Source organism: Zosterops lateralis (genome assembly GCF_965231275.1).
Source record: "Zosterops lateralis genome assembly, chromosome: 16".
Taxonomy (NCBI): Eukaryota; Metazoa; Chordata; class Aves; order Passeriformes; family Zosteropidae; genus Zosterops; species Zosterops lateralis.
This window is the reverse complement of record NC_139776.1, coordinates 14,872,408-14,890,738: the sequence shown is the minus strand read 5'-3', so window position 1 is coordinate 14,890,738 and position 18,331 is coordinate 14,872,408. Positions and strand designations below refer to the sequence as shown.

General features: G+C 40.9%; 1 protein-coding gene across 4 annotated transcripts in view; it reads left to right on the top strand.

The window, feature by feature from the left end:
* Positions 1 to 18,331, top strand: part of RBL1 (RB transcriptional corepressor like 1) — a 28,941-nt gene that overhangs the window by 2,373 nt on the left and 8,237 nt on the right. For 3 of the 4 annotated variants that reach the window (XM_083873140.1, XM_083873139.1, XM_083873142.1), the window contains exons 3-15: positions 2,449 to 2,513; positions 2,605 to 2,733; positions 2,838 to 2,998; positions 3,729 to 3,778; positions 5,493 to 5,676; positions 7,082 to 7,248; positions 9,188 to 9,300; positions 9,832 to 9,935; positions 10,482 to 10,619; positions 12,183 to 12,347; positions 12,517 to 12,652; positions 14,273 to 14,539; positions 17,360 to 17,538. In XM_083873140.1, coding sequence (XP_083729266.1) covers positions 2,449 to 2,513; positions 2,605 to 2,733; positions 2,838 to 2,998; positions 3,729 to 3,778; positions 5,493 to 5,676; positions 7,082 to 7,248; positions 9,188 to 9,300; positions 9,832 to 9,935; positions 10,482 to 10,619; positions 12,183 to 12,347; positions 12,517 to 12,652; positions 14,273 to 14,539; positions 17,360 to 17,538 — 1,858 coding nt within the window. Of the gene's footprint in view, positions 1 to 804; positions 811 to 2,448; positions 2,514 to 2,604; positions 2,734 to 2,837; positions 2,999 to 3,728; positions 3,779 to 5,492; positions 5,677 to 7,081; positions 7,249 to 9,187; positions 9,301 to 9,831; positions 9,936 to 10,481; positions 10,620 to 12,182; positions 12,348 to 12,516; positions 12,653 to 14,272; positions 14,540 to 17,359; positions 17,539 to 18,331 lie in introns of those variants that run through there. The other variant, XM_083873141.1, reaches the window with a different exon arrangement.

Genomic DNA, 18,331 nt, shown 5'->3' with positions numbered 1-18,331 from the left:
TAGTGTGGAACTAAGCAGCTCCAGCTGTTGTTTTGAGGAGGGAAATGGAATGAAATTTGTACTGTAGAACAAGGTTTGGCTTCCTGGTGTTAGCCGAGGGAAGAATACACAATCGCAAAATTGTATGCGGTGCTTTATTTCAGAGCTCTGAGAGCCGAGCGTCCAGTTTGGACGACCCAAAATTTCGGCTCACCAATGTGCTAAAATGAATACAATTTTATACCTTTCTTGTTACATAAGGATTCATGTTAATCATTAAACCCCATTGTTCCATTGATTCTATCCCAAGGAACAATGGTCTGTGTGATTCTTGCTCAAGATTCTGGTTGGAGAAAATAATGATATTTAATTACCAAACTGATATTATAATTGACAATTCTAGCATGCGTCATACTAATGATTATATCGGTACAGATCCTCCTGACCTAACTTTATTCTTTTTAGAGCCTGTGCATTCTACCAGGGCTCCCCCTTTCTCTCCGCCCCCCCCCCCCCCCCCCCCCCAACCTGTGCAAACTTATGCTTTATACTTCATTTAGTTAAAGCAATGGCATGGAATAACATCCTGGTTACAAGTGGAGCCGATCCCCGTTCTCGGGCCCTTGCTATTTCAGAAATCAATTTAACCCTATGCTATCATTCCCCCTTTTAAAGTATTTTCATTCTACTATGCAAATGCTTTCACAGAATTACAGTCCATTCATCTTCTGTGTCTATACTGGATGTTCGTCTTCAAATCCGTGGTTGACATGGGCCCCATGGTGGAAGTTGTTATGGATTGCAGACGCTGGATATGGGGTCTTGTCTCGTGTCAGTGTCTTCATTATTGTTCTGTTCCAGGATGTCCTTTTCTGTATTTCTCTCTTCAGGATTCTAAAAGCTAACCAAATCACTAGAAATATGATTAGTAAAATGATCAAATTCTCAAGGATAGATTTTACCCATGAACTCACATTCCATCCCAACTTGTTAAAGATTTTGTCTAACCAAGTAGTAGCTAAATCCTCTTGCTCCTCTTGTACCTCATGTTCTATATGTTTTATTTGACTAATATCATATTCTACATCTGCAGTTACATTTGGGATGTGGACGCAGCAGTGGTCAATTTGTCCTTTTAAATATCCACACACTCCATGCTCTTTTAAAAGTAGCATGTCTAGAGCCAATCGATTTTGTAAGGTCATTTTTGTTGTGGCTTGTAATTGCATATTGAGTTCTCTGAATCCTTCTCTCATAACTCTGACTAGTCTATCTACCTGACCTGTGAGCCTATATAACATTTCCCTATTTTGATAGTTTGCAACAGGACCAAACAAAGACTCCAGGGCTCACCCAAGCTTTACTCCACTAGAGGGTTCCTGCCAGGTATCATCTTGATCTTCACTATCTGGGACATCCCGCTTTGTTCTGATTTGCAGGAGCTCATGGCTCCCATTAAATGGGGACCTTTTCCAAATGGGACATAAAACAGGGAGACCCATGGTAATTTCTTTTACTTCCCCATCCACCGGCAGGTGTGTCATCCATCTACCATCACTTGTTGCCCAAACAAATTGCCCCAGACTCTGGACTGTACTCCTGCTACATCCCGCCACAATCCTAGATTCTATCTTACCTTGTTTATGCCTGATCCCTCTGCAACCACAACCAATTTGTAAGACTACTGCCAGTGGTGACCATTGTTTTATTTCCAGGTCATTGGAAGTGCAGCCATAAATCTTATCACATGCCCACCAATCTACTTTATTTGCTTCCCTTCTACTGCTAGTTTCAGTATTCGTTACTGCTGAGTCTGTGTCATTCTCAGGGCCTTTCCATTTGATGCACCAGGGAGTGCTTGCCATATATTGAAATTTCTGGAGTATACTTACAGACCATGCACTGTCCCAGGGCTCTAGGCCTTTCCATTCCTTTTCTTCACACCTCCATACCACAGTACTCTCTGTAGCATTCTCTTTAACCTTTTGATAGTGTGGTAACCAGCATTCCCACTTTGCAAGGTCTTCATCCTTAACCCGCATTCTACCGGTTTTCCCACCTGTCCATGACTTAACTTACAGTCCTTTTTCCTCAGGGTTTTCATATAAGCTCTTTCTGTTATCTTCCAGTATTCTTTAAGCACAATCCTTGACTCTGGCGCTTGTTTACATCTAACTGTTTTGTTCCCTTTTATATCAGGTAAATTTGATGTTATAATTCCCCAACTTATTGGGTCCCCTGCTGCCATTGGTATTGGCAGACAGGCTGTTATTCTACTAGTATTTTGCATTTTGGCAAAGTCTTTAACCAATCCAATCATCACATTTTCAGCCCGAATTGTATTAGGAGCTTCTATTACCTGTGTCTCTGTTTGCACTTCTCTCTTCATCCTAGAATGAAGAGCGGTTGACCGACCTTGTTGCACTGAAACTGATGAGTAACTTCTCCCCCCATTTTTCTCGTTGACAGGCGGGTGCCATGCAGCGTCAAAGATCTCTTCAACTTCTGCTGGACTCTCTTTGTGTACACTAAGGGTAGGCTGCTTGCTTCGCCCGCATGGTTTGTATACAGTCCCAGCTGTGAACTTCTGTTGTGTTGCTTGACATGATGTGCTGTCTCTTAAAGGTAATTTCCGTATGATTGGAGATGATTTAGTAAATTCCTATCATTTACTTCTGTGCTGCTTGGACCTGATTTTTGCCAATGCCCTCTTGTGTCCAAACAGAAGAGATTTGCTAAATCCATCATTTAAAGGTATGGTGGGGACAGATTATTTATAATCAACTGTGCTTTGTTCTCTTGGCTCATTTGAAATGAAGTTGAAGGTTGGTTGTCTTCCCCCTCCTCCTGGTTCCCAGGCTTACCAGTGGAATTCCACACTCTGGAGATCAAAGCCTCTGAGGATCCTCCCTGCATCATTGCCATGCTCTGCGAGCTGCATGACGGGCTCCTTGTGGAAGCGAAAGGCATAAAGGAGCACTACTTCAAACCATACATTGCAAAGCTGTTTGATAGGAAGGTACATCTCATGAGTTTTATGAACATATGGTAGTCTCAAGACCATTTAAGTCCTGCAGGTTCCACAGGGGAGAGCAAAGGAAATGAGCAAAGGAACTCAGGCTGGCTCTGGTTTTCTTTGTATTTTAGCAGGAGTAGAACTCCCTCACAGTTTTAATGCTGTGTGCTGTAAGGTCTCCTCTGTGTCAGCTTTTTATGTCAGTGAAGAATCTTTGCTTTCCTTTCTTGGCAGTGTGAAACTGAGTCATGAAGGATGGTGTTTTCTTCAGGCAAGAAAAAAGTGATCTTGTGAAATAATTGTAGGGGATGTCTGTCATGGAAGTGCGGGTCCTGCTGCTTGTCTTGAAGTTGAGCAAAATGTTTTGGAAGGAGAGGTTAAGGTTGCAGATCTACAAATTGTCTTGTCTAGTTCTGATCCTGGAAATGTTTTCCAAGCTCTGTGGAAGCTTCTTTGTAGTTGCTCCTCAAGTCAGCCCCTAACCTGGCAGTGAACAGATGTTACATTGCAGGGCTGGCTCTGAGCACTGAATTTGTCTGGAGCTTGGATGCAGCTGGGCTTCGTACTCTGTCTTGGTAATGGCGCTGTAGCCCTTTGGTCTAGGCAAAAAAAAAAAAAAAAAGTCCAGTTATGCACCTAAATCTCCTTTCCTTTTTTACTAAAACCATCATGCCCTCGCACTTGAAACAGTTCTGATTTTATTATCTAAGATATTTCTGCTTTTTATTCTTAGATCTTAAAAGGAGATTGTCTGTTGGATCTTTGCAACTTTACTGAAAATAGGTAAGTTACAGATTTTGTTCTTAATCATAGAGATTGGTTAATGTCTAAAGCAGAGGCCTTTGTGTACCAAATCTCAATTTTCCTAGTCCTTTGTCTTGCCGTATCTAATGGGTTTTGATTATTTGACCATCAAAACTGCTCTCTGGCTGAAACACTTTCTAGATGCAAGGTGTGGCCAACGTCAGGGGTTCAAGCTGCAGAGATTCTTTCTTGATGTCAGTTTTTTTGGTGCTTGCTCTGATTTTCTGGCAACTGTAACCTTTGAATAATGTAAAGCAAATCATAACCTTGTCCCTCAAGATCACATGTGTTTCTAGACACATACTATGCCCAAGTAAGGAAGTCTCTAAATTTATTTCTCTATCTCTAATTGAGTGTATGAATCTGTTGATGTGGCAGATGGACTCAAAAGAAAAGGAAACAACAGTTGCAAAACCACAAAAGAGAGGTGAACAATTTCTCTAGGAGGCAAATGTAGTTGTTTCAGAAACTTTGAATTCACCTCTGAAAGCTGCTTTAAATACAAACTATAAAAAAATCCTTGTTGGTTGTTATTTTTCAGTATTTTTTAAAAATACCTATTAATTTGTTTTTGCCTTTTGTTTGTGAGCTTTTAACTTGTTGCCTTGCTTTGGGAATTTTGTGCAAAGACTAAATTGACTTAGCAATGTAGATAACACCTCAATTTAGATATAAACTCATTTCTTTTATCATTGAACATTGAATTTCTCTTAGCATTTCTTTAATTTTAAATTTTATTTAAATTTAATTTAATTTTAAAGCATACTTTAAAATTAATAGTATTCCTTCAGTAACACTATCAGATGGAATTATATAGTACTCCCTGTTCTTTTGCAAGTAGTCTGATGTCTCAAAGATGCTTGTAAGCCTCTCTGGGTTTTTTTTGGTCTGACTTTCCACAGACCTTTACTTTTTCCTAAAAGACATGGGCCAGCTGAGCATCTGATACAGTTAGGTTTCCTGTGGAATCACCGAGTTGCTTGTGTCATGAATACATTGTTTAATTCCATTATTATATATGCTGGAACTGCATTCCTGGCCCAGCTGCAGGCAGGATTATTGATGCAAGCCATTTCTGATTTTCATCCAAAAGTTCCATTCTACTTCCCAAGGATATGTTTAAAGCTTTGCAACCGTGGTGGGATTAAACATTCCTTTTTTGCAGTTGTGTTTGCTGGAATAAAGAAAATGAAGGATTTGTTTGGTCTCACATGTCAGTGGTGGTCTTAGAAATTAAACCCAGGCAGGTAACTCCTCACTTTCCCCTCCTCTGCACCATTAGGAGGGTTATGGACTACAGAGTGGCAAACCCGGAAATCCAGCAGAGCAAGAAGGGTGCAGTTTTTCTTGGTTGCTCTGTGTGTGCACAGATTTAACCTCTGACCAGCTGAGCACTTCCAGACTGGTTTATTCACAACTGGCATGAAAGCAAAATTGGTTTTCCCCTCTTCCTACTAATCCAAATGCTGGTGGAAGAGTGATTCATAGCAGTGATCCTAGAGAGATTTTGGGTCCAAGGGCAGGTAGGGATGACTAGGGGCAGGTTGCTCAGGGAGGTGGGAGTAGCATTGCTATCCAGAGCATGAAACTCTGACCCTGCGTTGATTTGGGGTTGTACCTGTGATCCCTGGGCCACCTTCTTTGTTTCTTCAGCAGTTAAACCTTTTGTATCAAATCTGGGCTTCTCTTTCAGCAAAGCACTGAATAAAGAGTATGAAGAGTATGTTCTGACTGTGGGTGACTTTGATGAGAGGGTTTTCCTGGGAGCTGAAGCTGAAGAAGAAATTGGCACTCGAAAATTCCCTGCAGATGTGCCAGGAGAGAAAACGGCAGCAAGAGCTCACATGGAGTGTCATCTGCAGCAGCATTTTGAAAAGGTGATTCACTTAACATGGCAAGCTCACCTGAAGTTCTCCTTCAAGTTTTCCCATCCTTATACACTCTTTGAATCATTGAGGTGACTTGAAATTTCTTCTTCCTGAGAGGAGGATGGTGAATACATGCTTCAGTGTTGTCTTGCTAAGGAGAGAAGTTGGTATTTTCTTTCCTGTGGAATTTTTCAAATAACTATTCCTTAAAGAGAATGAGTGCTTTCATATGTATAGTCTGGTTTTGTCCAAGAAAAATCAGTAAGTAATTAATACCCAAATATGTAGGTCTTAGTTTTGATCAAGCTTCATTTATACCCCATAATCATACAATGACACTGAATTAATTTGTTTTCCTACTGTTTCCTTAATTAGGAAAGGAAAAGTCAACTTTTCTACTCTTCTATGGAAAATAAGATTCATGCATAAATTTCAGTAAGGTCTCTCTTCATTACAAAAAGCTTATAAACAGAGTTAATGTTTCAGTATGTCTAAAAATGTAAAATGTAGTTAATGAAGTTGACATGCAGGAAAACAGTTGCTTGATTACTTTTTAATCTTGGGTAAGGGGAAAAACAGTACTGCCTATGTGAAAGACCCATATGCTGTTTGATTTACATGTCAATTAAAAAATAAGAATTCTTATTCTAAGATGCTAGTTCTAGTGTAAATGAATCATATGTCTTAGTTTTATCTCCCAAATGTAATGTATTTCATATTCGTGCAAATTAAAGACGGGAATTCAGAATGGGTTTTATTAAATCTGGGCTTCAGTTTCTGTAGTATAATATTATTACTGTTTATGCATAATGACTGCAGGCTTAACCTTTTCTCATTATTTACCTTGTATCTTCATAATGTTGTCAGTTCAGATAATTAAATCCAAAAACTTTACTGTGTCACTTCCACAGAGCAGGATACACATAGGTAAAGTGCAGTCCATAGAGCTCCATCTGCTCAGTGCCACTTCATCTTTTGATGAAGGAAGGCCCATTTCCCAAGGAATATTCTCCTGTGAACCTCTCCTGGGCAGCTCTGGCACCTACTCCTTTTGTCACCCAGCTAATGCAATCAGGGTGTGAGAATGGAAGCATGTGCTTCTCTTCTTCACGCTGTATTTTCAATGTTCAAATGAGCCTAAAAATTTACAGGTTTTAAGACCTTAGGTCTTGTTTTACTGTGTTTTAGTTGTAAAATCCCATTGAGTTAATTTCTGGCTGCTCGAAGATTTGTTACATTTATGGCGTCCTGGGAAAACTGGCTCATTTTTAGTCACTTCTGAGCTCACAGGTTTGATGAAGCCTTCACGTGGTTGTACTAGTGTCATTTTAATCTTTGAAGGAATTTTGCAGGAGATGCTTGTTTGAAAGGTGATTGTGGGCTGATTTCTATTTATTATTTTTCTCTCTGACAGAAAAGGTCATTTGCACCTTCAACTCCCCTGACTGGCAGAAGGTACCTGCGAGAAAAGGAAGCTACCATCACTCCTGTGGCCTCGGCCACACAGAGTGTGAGCCGTTTGCAGAGCATGGTGGCTGGGTTGAAAAATGCACCAAGTGAACAACTTACAGCTATTTTTGAGTGAGTATGTTTGCTTCAGCTGCTTTCTTCGGGGCAGAGTATTTTGATCTGTGCTTCTGTATTATATCTTGTTGAAGGATCTTCTCTCATCTGGAGAAGAGTGGCTGAACACACACCCCACCATCTGACTTGTCACCGCCATTGTGTTAATGGAGCTTCAGCTTTTTCTGATGTTGCTTTGACTGTCTGCTTGAAAGCCAAATGCCTTTTTTGCTTGTTTACATTTTAAACAAGTACTTCTCAATTGAAAGATGGGATAATAACCATGTTGGCTGAGGTTTTGGAGAAGGGTGGAAGTGTTCAGGTGAACAAGCTGCAGTCTTTGCCCTCAGCTGGGGAGGTAAAACTAAAAGCAGCCTACAGGTTGCCCATTTTTCCTTCACACTACCAAGTTTGTTGGTCTAACCCCATGGCACAAGGATGAGCCTCACAGTGACCCCTGGTCACTGTCACTGCTGACCTGGAATAGCAACAGTCATATTTCCCACTCGGGATGTTGAGGTGGCTGTTACCTGAGCACACTTCAGATTACTGCCTTCTTCTCTGAGCATAGCTCATAAAAAGTAGTAATTGAGTAGTAAATACCTGTAAAGATGCTGTGTGTTTGCCTAATATCTTTCCAAGTTAAGGTCCTGCTGTATTATGGTATAAGGTCTCCCAGATGTATTTTTACAAATCAGAATGGACATTTAGTATTAGCACTTAATATTTAAAGTGCAGAAGCAATGGTTTTTTTAAAGAAATCATCATAAACAGGTGAAAAATATTGCTTACCGTTCTCATCTTTGGAGTTATGTATACTTGATAGTTTTGGTAGCATTTGTTCTTAAAGAAGTTTACAGCTGTGTTCTGTGGGATGGATTTGTTTTGAATGTTTCTTTGATTATTTTTATAAGGACTGATACTATTTGTACTATACAATTAAGACATTAATGTGTCTTTGATCTCTAATAAAACATGTGTTTGTTCCAAATAATAAACCAGACTGTCAAGAGAGAGGTAAATATTAAAATGGGAACAATAATTGAGTAAACCTTTGGCAAGAGCTGTGATGAGTACTTTGTTCATCTTGGATATGAGTTCAGCAAGCACTGGGGTATGTATGCTGTGTCCCTGGAAGAAATGGAGAAACTGTAGTTTGGACTGTGTAATATTCTATGCTTTTTAGTATTTTCTTTTTCAAATTAAAATTCCATGGAAAAAGCTTTAAAGTTAATTAGAAGGGTTTGTTGAAAGGGAAACCTTAGCTGATTTTAGTTCTAGCTTTTCAGAGTAGTTTAGTGCCCTAATTTGACACCAGCCACGGGTCACTGTCCTCTAAGACAGAGTTGTTGGAAAATTCAGAAGCATTCAGAAAGAGCATCTCCAGCCAGAAATATTATGGCCTGTTTTTATGACAGTAGCAATGTGGGGTTCATCAGTTCTCCCAGTTGTGGTAGGAAATGGGAAGATGCTGCTGCCTCTTCCCTCTGAGCTTTTTTGTGCTCCCTCAAACTGAGCCTGTGTGGTTGTTGTGGGTGCCTTTGGTTGCCTATTCTAGCATCCTTACTCCTGACAGGTTCATCTTTCTCCTCACTGTGCTGCTGTAGTTCTTGCTTTCTCTGCATTTGTTCCAGGGTCTGCATATCTCCCCTGGCCCTGTTGGGAAGAGAGGACACAATACTTGTATATGTTTTATGTTTTCATCTGTCTGTGTTATACAGGTTCTTGCTGATGAGGAACACTCAGTATAATTGGCTTTTTTGTTGTTGTTGTTGTTTTTGGGTTTTTTTGTGTGTGTTTTTTTGTTTTGTTTTGTTTTGGGGTTTTTTTGTTGTTGTTTTTTTGTTTGTTTTTGGTTTTGAGTTGGGTTTTTTTATGTTTGTTGTTATTTCTTGATATTTATTTTTAACTGGATATTAATTTATACAAACAAGGCTTTCTTTGCCTTTGGCTTCAGGTCTTGTGCCCGCAGCCCCTTGGAAAGCATCATGAGCAGAGTGAAGGAGATTGGCGAGACCTTCTGTTGCAGCTACACTCAGTCAACGGATGAGCAGCCAGGATCTCACATAGGTATGGAGTGAAAGGTGTGGGGTGTTTCAAAATACTAAACCAGGGCAAACAGAATGCATACCTATACTGTTCTGTATTTAATTAGGGGAGCTGGTTTTATCCCAGGATATACCCAAGCAGAAAACTGTAAAGTTTAAAAAATTATGTAAAGAAAAAAAAATTATGGCAGAGTAAACCCAAGGCTGCAGTTCAAACTGAGATAACCAAGAAGTCCTGGAAAAGCAACTCTTAACAAGTGTAAACTTGCATTCTTGTTAGCTTTAAAATTTAAAGGAAACTGAAAGCAAATAGGAAAATTATAATTCCAAAATTACATTGCAAGAAGTTACTACAATAAATAATCCTTTAAAATATTTGTGGAATTTCATGCTGTACTTGGGACTAGTGGATTTCTGGACTTTTGTTGTTGTTTGCAAAGTCTGTACATACATGAACTACTATTTTTGATGAGGAGAGGTGCTGGTCAGTTTAGTCTTCCCCCTGTTTGTGCAAGTGGCATTGGACTTCATCACTGTTGATTTTAAATTTCAGATTTTGCTATAAACAGATTAAAACTGGCAGAGATCTTGTACTATAAAATCTTGGAGACTATAATGGTGCAAGAAATGCGGAGACTGCATGGGAAGGATCTGACTGTAAGTAAAGACCCAGTGAAAGATTTGAACACTTTTTTTAACTGTTTCTTGGAGTTTATCTTCAGGCAGTTTCAGAACAATGCACTGTAAAGGTCCCTGTGTATACTGTTAATACTAGAAAGGGGAAATACATGGGAGCTGCCAAAATGTATTTTTCTTCTACTGTTTAAACCAGTATAATTGTCACAACTAAACATCTGAATTTGTGTTGCCTTCTAGAATCACAACTCTATGGACAGATAACTTTCATTCTCTTCTTTATCCAATGAATAATATCAATACTTCATGTTAGACAGCACTGCATTTGCTCTGCTTTTTGATGCACAGTAAGGAGGCCAGTTCATTCATCCATAGCATGCAAAATGTAATAGTTTTGGTGTTGTTACTCTACTTCTGGTCTCTTCAACTTCCCTGTAAAAAGGAGGTAGTGGATGGGAGAAGGAGCCAGCTTCTTTCCAACAATAAGCTGTGTAGTGTTAGTGCCACAAAATTACAACTTCTCTTTCCCAAATCTGAGGCCAATGGCATTTTCTGTGGTCTCCCCAGGCTCTCCTGGAACAGGATCTCTTTCACCGCTCCCTCCTGGCATGCTGCTTGGAGATTGTGCTTTTTGCTTACAGCTCCCCTCGCACCTTCCCCTGGATTATTGAAGTTCTTGACCTCAGGCCATTCTATTTCTATAAGGTAAATAAACATTGGCTTAGGACAGGATCTGTATTAAAAATGGCATGTCACTGGATTGAGAGTCAATAGAGATTGATGCTCTTCCTCCCCAGGGATTTGGGTAAGACAAGGACTGATATTAACTGTGCATTAGGCCTATTCTAAATGCTGGCTGCCCTGAAATGTATTGCTTGGAAGGTGTCATGCCAAAGCTGAAGCTGAAATATAAAGAAAAATCCCCGTTTTGTAAATGGTACCTATCTGTAACATACTGCTGATCAACTTTTACTAGACTAAAGCCTTCAAGCATGTATTTTGTTGATATTTATATTTATTGACTACAGTGTAGTTCTGAAATAGCAGATACAGATCTGAAATGTTGCCTTTGGCCACTACTACTTATCACAGGCTTGTTTTGCTAAGTTTGGGGAGGTTTCCTTTGTGTAACAGAACATAGAATATCTTTTTAATACCAGAGTGTTCTCTGGTTTTGCTCTTTATTTAACCACAGTTCCCCCACTTCCGGTGTAACTTCATTTTTGACTACTTCAATCCTTATATCACCTTATATGCCTCCAGTTTTTGCTGGATGCCTTGTAGTGTACTGGGGTTGCTTCTGAATAAATCAAGTACTTCTGGTTAGATGACAGCAACCAAAAAAATGGAAGCCTTTGAGAAAGCTGGTTCATATTCTATCCTTTGTTTTTTCTTTACTCCTCATCTATAGGGCAATACTGGAGCTGTAGCAAATCTGTCAATATTGCTGTAGCTGTTGGTAGCCTCCATCAAAACTGGCACACCTTCCAACTTTGTGGAACAGATTTATGTTTGATTTGAATTTTCTCAGCTATTCAGTGTATATTCTTGCAGCAGTCTTATTTGGACAAAAATTGCCATTGCAAAGGTCTCATACAAGAGAGACTTGTGATATTTGTAACTTTGTTCTCTGGGTGTACCTCCTGTAGCAGGAATAAGTGAACATATCAGTTGATCTTCCAGGGAGCTTTTATGGCATTTCCATCACTGGAGGTTTAGAAAAACAGCCTGCATGCTCCTCTGACAGGAATAGCGCAGGGTGGATCTTGTGTTGGAGTATGATACTGCAGAGGATCAGTCAGCTCTGTTCAAACCCCATTTGTCCATGTTAAGGGTTCTGAGTGCTTCTTAAATGAAATTTTAAAGCAGTGGTTTTTCAGCTCCTCATGTTATGGGCTGCTTGTTTGTGAGGAAGGAGAGCTGAAATGCTGGGGCTGTCACATCCGCTGCTGAGCAGCTGTACCTGTACTCACATCTCCCAGGTAAGTGCTGTGTGTGCACAGTTAGCAGTGGTGAGAGAGGGCCCTAAAAACCTCTGGAGTGGATTGTTCTGCACTGATGGCATATCTACTGTCCTCTTCCAGCTCCCAGGTTGCTTTAGGAAAGGGGTTTAAAGAGGGATCAGAAGAGGGTTGGGGAAGATGAAGATGCGAGGAGGAGGCTGAAGCACTGTGTTGATGTTTTGAACAGGAGCCTGAAATAAATAAGTTTGATAGTGTTAAACATGAGCAGTGTGACGTTGCTCTGTGTGTGTGTCATTGCCATCAGGTTATTGAAGTGCTGATTCGGTCTGAAGAAGGACTTTCCAGAGACATGGTGAAGCACCTCAATAGCATTGAGGAACAGATTCTGGAGTCTCTGGCCTGGACTCGGAACTCGGCACTCTGGAATGCACTCGAGGCTGCAGAAAACAAAGTCCCAACCTGTGAAGAAGTATGTGATCTCATTCCTGTTACTAGGAAATTCATGTTCTTTTTCTCACTTGTTTTATACAGAAAACTGTTCAAATGAGACCATTACTGCAGAAAATCTTCTGTTAATAGATTGTCACAAAGAAGGGAAATTAATTTGTTATCTTACACTGACATTTCTTATTTCTCAGGTAATATTTCCCAGTAATTTTGAGGCCAGCAATGGAGGAAGTGGGTTTGGGCATTTGCCCATGATGCCATTATCTCCCATAATTCATCCTCGAGTGAAAGAGGTTCGGACAGATCTTGGTGGGAGTTTAAGACGAGGTATGTTCAAGGCTTCTGATATTATTTGAATGTGAATTTGGGGAGAGAGGTTTTAAATCTCTTTGTAATTGCAAAAAGCAACCTTGAATCTGAATTGAATGTTCAGAATCATGAAGTTTATTTGATCAAGCAAAGGTCTAGATGCACCCGGTCAAACCAGTGCTGTGACTCACTGGCAGCAGACAGTGGTGACTGTGCTTCCCTTCTGGACTGGAGTAGGTTTTGCTGCTGGTTTGATGCCAGGGTGACCTTACTCTGAGGTGGGTTGTCATCTAATTACTTATTGTTGATGTTCAAATTTTTCAAACTTTTTTTTTTCTATTAGTTTATGCTCAGTGAGATTGGCTGGATTTTAGGTAACCTTTTTGGTTTTTTTTAATGTAATGACAGAGCTACATTTATTCCTGCTTCCTGCAGAACTGTTTGTGCCTACAATATTCTGTCCTCTGAACAACTGCTCTTTGCAGATTCCTGGATCTCACACAGAACTGTCTCCTGACAGTGAGGGTGCAGAAGCAGTGCCAGCACTGCTGTTTCCTTTGCATGCTTCTCTAGTTAGAAATTGCTGTTTTCGTTGTATCCCAGACACTGGCCCATATGTTCTGGCAGGCGCACCATGGACTAGTGGTCCATGTTGTCTAGACTTGTGTCATGTTGTCTCCTTTTGTGTTTGTCTGGCAACAAACAAGACTGTTTGGTGTTTTTTTAAATACTCCTTAGGAAGGGGATGTACAACCAGTTGCTGTAAGTTTTAGGGTTCCCTGATATAAGAGGAACCAGATTGGAGATGGTGTGTTATATATGGGGAAGACCGTGTGAGACACAGCTTTGTATATGAGAATATGGTACTAGATGCTTCTCCTAAATTGAGTTGGAGGATGGTGGGGATAGGAAGTGTTTATTTGTCTTTGATACCAAGAGGACCATCTTGGCAGTTAGAAGTAAGGTCTCCAATCAGTCTTACCTGGCCAATTAACCAGATAATTTCTGATTCATGGGAAATAGGAAACTGTTGTCACTGTTATTATTACGGACTGCAGGAGAAATGCAAAAAGCCTGTGAACAGAAGCCTGTTATGTTAGTGCTACGTACTTCAGGCTTACTACTGGAGTAGATGTTTGAAAGCAACAGAAAAGCCTGAGAGGAAGTGGGGCTGTATGAGAGTGGAATCACCTGACTGGAAGCACTTTAGAGAGAGTTTAAAAGCCAGAACATAGGGAAGACAGCATGTCCGAGGAATGTGATCAGGGTTCCTGTAGGGGAATGTGTTCACAGGAGTAACACTTGCAAAATATTACTAATTGCTAGGCTAACTGGAGTAAGTAGCTGTGGTCCTGTGTGTTCCTCCATCTATGTGGATCAGAGTGGCTGCTCAACTTGTGTTTGATATCTGATGGCAGAACTGCACCGTCTGGGGTGACTGCAGAGGGAGTCAGTCAGACTATAGATCTTGTTCTTATCACCTCATAACAGTGAACTCTGAGAGCAGGCCTGAGCTACAAGTGATCTTTGCTGGTGTAGTTGGAAGGTGTCCTTTCCCCTTTTCTGACGAAGTATTTCCATTAAGCCACTGTTGTTAAGGTTTTGTTCGGTTTATTTTTTTCTTCCTTGACATGTCAGACATGCAGCCATTGTCTCCAATCTCCGTTCATGAGCGCTACAGTTCTCCTACAGCTGGAAGTGCTAAGAGGAGGCTCTTTGGAGATGACAGCTCCAAAGAAATGCAGATGGAAAAAATCTTAACGAAAGGAACTAAGCTGACAATTGCTCCAGCGTCAAGCATTGGTGCTGAAAACATGTCTGCATCTCCTGCCCAGACAGTGCTGACCATGACAACCACTCCAGGACCAGGAAAAGCAAGACAGAAGGTCACTATCCCACTGCATGGTAGGAATTACTGCTGTGTTTCATCTCTACTAGGAAGTTTTCTTTGCTCTTAAGATATGCTTAGACCAACCATGCATCTTGAAAGCGTATTGCTTTTTCTTTCTAAAAAAGTAGTCACTTTGTCAACAACAATAGTGTTGGTTTGAAAGACAGGTGTCTGACAAGGAAGGTGGGTGCCTCCCTTGGAATGGAAAATACCCTTCCCTCCAGATTATTTTAACTTTGAAATTAAGGGATTTTCAGGCAAAGATATGAGAAAAGGAATAGCAGTTCTTCACCTGTGCGTGTGTGTGTGTGTGTGTGTGTGTGTGTGTGTGTGTGTGTGTGTGTGTGTGTAACAAGGCAAACAAACAACAACCCCGGCAGCAACAACAAACAGCAGAGACCCAGTCCCAGCCTTCTCCCGGCCGCAGGCACCTTCCCCTTTGGTGCAGTTCCGGGCACAGCCGGCAGGGGCGCTGGTGGCTCCTGGCCGGGCAGGGCGGGTGCGATGATTCTCCCGCGGCTGCAGGGGGCGCTGTGGCGCGAGCTCGGCTGCCTCTCTCCACACGGGAATGGCGGGCGGGAGGGATGGAGAAGGGACTTCCTTTGGAAATTCACAGGAAGCAGCCGCTCCTGGTGCCCCTCTGGATAATGAAAGGAGCTGGAGCAGGAACCTCAGAAGCAGCAGGCTAGAATGGCAGAGGCGAGTAGATCCCAAAGTAATAAATGAGATGTAGCAGAAACTCCACAGCTGCAACAGGGGCTGTGGAGTGTCCTGGAGGGCAGGGGTGGGAGCTACAGTATAGGGAAAACTCTGAGCAGGGCAGAGATAAGGTGGGGCTGGGCAGGGTGGAAGCCACCTCACACAGCTGGGGAAATGCACCCTCTGGGAGGGGGTTAGATGTCAGGGTCCCAGTCTTTTCCCCTGAGGCATCCAAACAGATAGCAGGGGTCCTTTCCAGTGAGGCAGGGTGCCAATAAGGTCCCAGTTCAGTGGCTGCACTCATGAGCAAAGGCTCACTCATGGCAGGAAAAGCAGTGCCAGGCTGGTGGCACTGAACTCCCCCCAGTAAACAGCAGCTGGACAGCGAGAGAGAGTGAGGAGTCCAGCCCAGCCCTTCACCGCCAAGCCAAAATCTCAAGGTATTTTTTCCCTTCCAAAGAGAAAAACCCCCAGGTAAAGACAGTAGCCAGCCGAACCCTTCCCCACCCTTCCCCTGAGCCATGGCAACTTCTTTTGTCTCTCTTAAGTACAATTTTTTTGTTTTGTTTTGTTTTTTTGTTTTTGTCTCTTAGCAGCATATGGGGGAAAATTCCCTGAGAGAAAGAAAACAAATGGAGCAATCTTAAGCTCCAAGAACAACAGAAAAGCTTAATTTTATATTGACATAATAATCTCTTTGGAGACATCTGATTCCTGACAAACACACTGAGGATTTCTCCTCTTGAAGAAAAGATCATGGAGTTTGTTCTCCTTCTAGTTATACCTCACTCATTAAGCAGTACTTTGATTCTCAGCTCCATTAATGATTTACTGCAATTTGTCTTAATTTGGTCTATTATAATCTCAAAAGGCTCTGGAACATCTGGATAAGAGTTATGTGTTAACAGTAGCAAAATACTGTGAGACTTCTGTTTTGTGGAAATTGGGTGATTGATGGACTTGCTAGGATCCTGAAAGAAAACTAGACTGGCTGGGTTGTTGTAAAAGTTATTTATTGCATAGCTAGAAGATCAGTCTTGAAAGCAAAGAGTTCAAAGATTAACAGTCCATGCTGTTATGCAAAGCTGTTTGGCATAAATTCCCCATGTCCCAAGCAGAGGCAAAGCAGCAGTCCTATCAGCCACAGCATCCTCAGCATTCTTAAAGCTGTGGATTTTTATTATTTTTTTACCCAGTCAGCTACAAACACGATTCTACTACTGTCTTGGAGCTATCTGGGCCTAACATTGATGTACGAAAGTGGTTGTAATTTCTTACAAAAATTCTACATATATAGTTCTATCTGTTCTATGTAGGAATGCCAGCAATGCTACATTATGTTTTTGTTATGTCTAAGGCTTAGTTAACTCTGCTACTGAACTTTAAACTAGGCTTTAGGGCTTTTCTTACTAAGTAATACAGCCTCTTTATTTGCTTAAGGCACTTAAAATATTCTCCACTTATTTAAAACTAAAACTTATATTTCTACCTCATGTCTGTGTGGATTTATAAATTGTAGTTTCTCTGTAGGTTTTAATTCAACCCTCACATTTCTGAGTACTTCTGAGCCTGTGTGAATGGGGCCCAGAGAGATTTGCATCCTAACAGTTGATACTTGAACATTTCTGAAAATAATACATGAGCAATGAGTTTATAGCCATTTCTTAATTTTAAAATGTGGTCTATAGTTTAACATGCAAAGCAAACTTCTGCACTACTCATGTTTAAGGAGAATTTCAGCAAGAGATTTTGATTACTGAGGAAACTAATAAGGACTGTATATAGGATATGCTGCCAGTTATGCAGAATAAGAATAATAATAATAAAAAAAGAATGCTCACCTTCCCCCAAAAGAGTGGAAAACCAAATACAGAAATAGTGATTGCTTGTAAACTTTGTGCTTTCAGATAAGCTTTAGAAAAGGTCATTTGCATTCAGATTCTCCTTTTAAACCTTACCAGAAATGTAATTTTTACCATTTCTGAAGACTCTGACCGACAGTCTTCTTAGACTGTAGTACAGAGGATGAGATGTCTTTAGTATCAAATATTTTATAAATGAGTTTGATTTGCAGTTTGACTCTACAGCATGAAGAGAGCAACTAGTTTATTTCTGGGTATGTGTATCCTCTCCAGGTATTGCAAATGACATGGGTGGAATCACCTTGATTCCCATTTCGATTAACTTAGGCCAGCCATGTAAAGTGGATGAGCAGGCTCCCTGCCACCCTCCTGGGAACCAAGCACAAGAAATGCAGGTGCCAGCAGCCAGCAAACCGAAGAGAACAGGCTCCTTGGCACTGTTCTACAGGAAGGTGAGTGTCCTTACTCAGGAATGGTCCTGTACTTGTGCTCCTGGCCATGCTGAATCCTGCCTCCTTGTGCAGCTCCCATTACCTCCAGTCTTCATGTGCCTTTCTCTTGGCACATGCAGTTCTTGTATACCTTGAAGAAGGGAAAAGATGCTGAGTGTTGCAGAGTGTCCAGTTTTCGCCTTTCCACCCACAAGATTTATTTTTCTTTTTAATTAGGAGCTTCTGTAAATAAATATCAAAAGCATACTTTACTTCAGATTTTACTACTCTTGGCTGTTTTGATTGCCCCACATTTGCAAGGGTTAGACAGATCTGACATGAGATGATTATCCTCTGCCTCGCTCATTCAAAGCTGCACTGCTGTGGATCCAGCATCTGGAGATGCTCCTTTGCCACTTTTAAGTCCACCCAGCAGTGCTGATCTTGCTGGGCCAGGAGCTCAGAAAGCAGTGATGAATAACACAGGAGCTAAAGATTTCTAGAAAGAATGAGTTTGAAATAATGCAGGATTTAAAGATTATGTTAGGAACTGGGTGTGCTTTAGAGAAACTTCAGATGACCTACTTCTAGTTGTTTTCAGTGTGAATTTTGTGAGGGGTCTTTGGAGGAAATGGGATATTTTGGTCTAGATGACTACAAAGAATATATCCCTAAATTTTGTCTCTCAAAAATATTAGAAGATTTTTTTGTCCTGTTATTTTCTTACTAGGCGAGTTATTTTCAGAGGTTTTCTCCTTTGAGGATATCTGTATAGATACAGTAGAACTTTAGAAGTTCTACCATGAGCAATCTT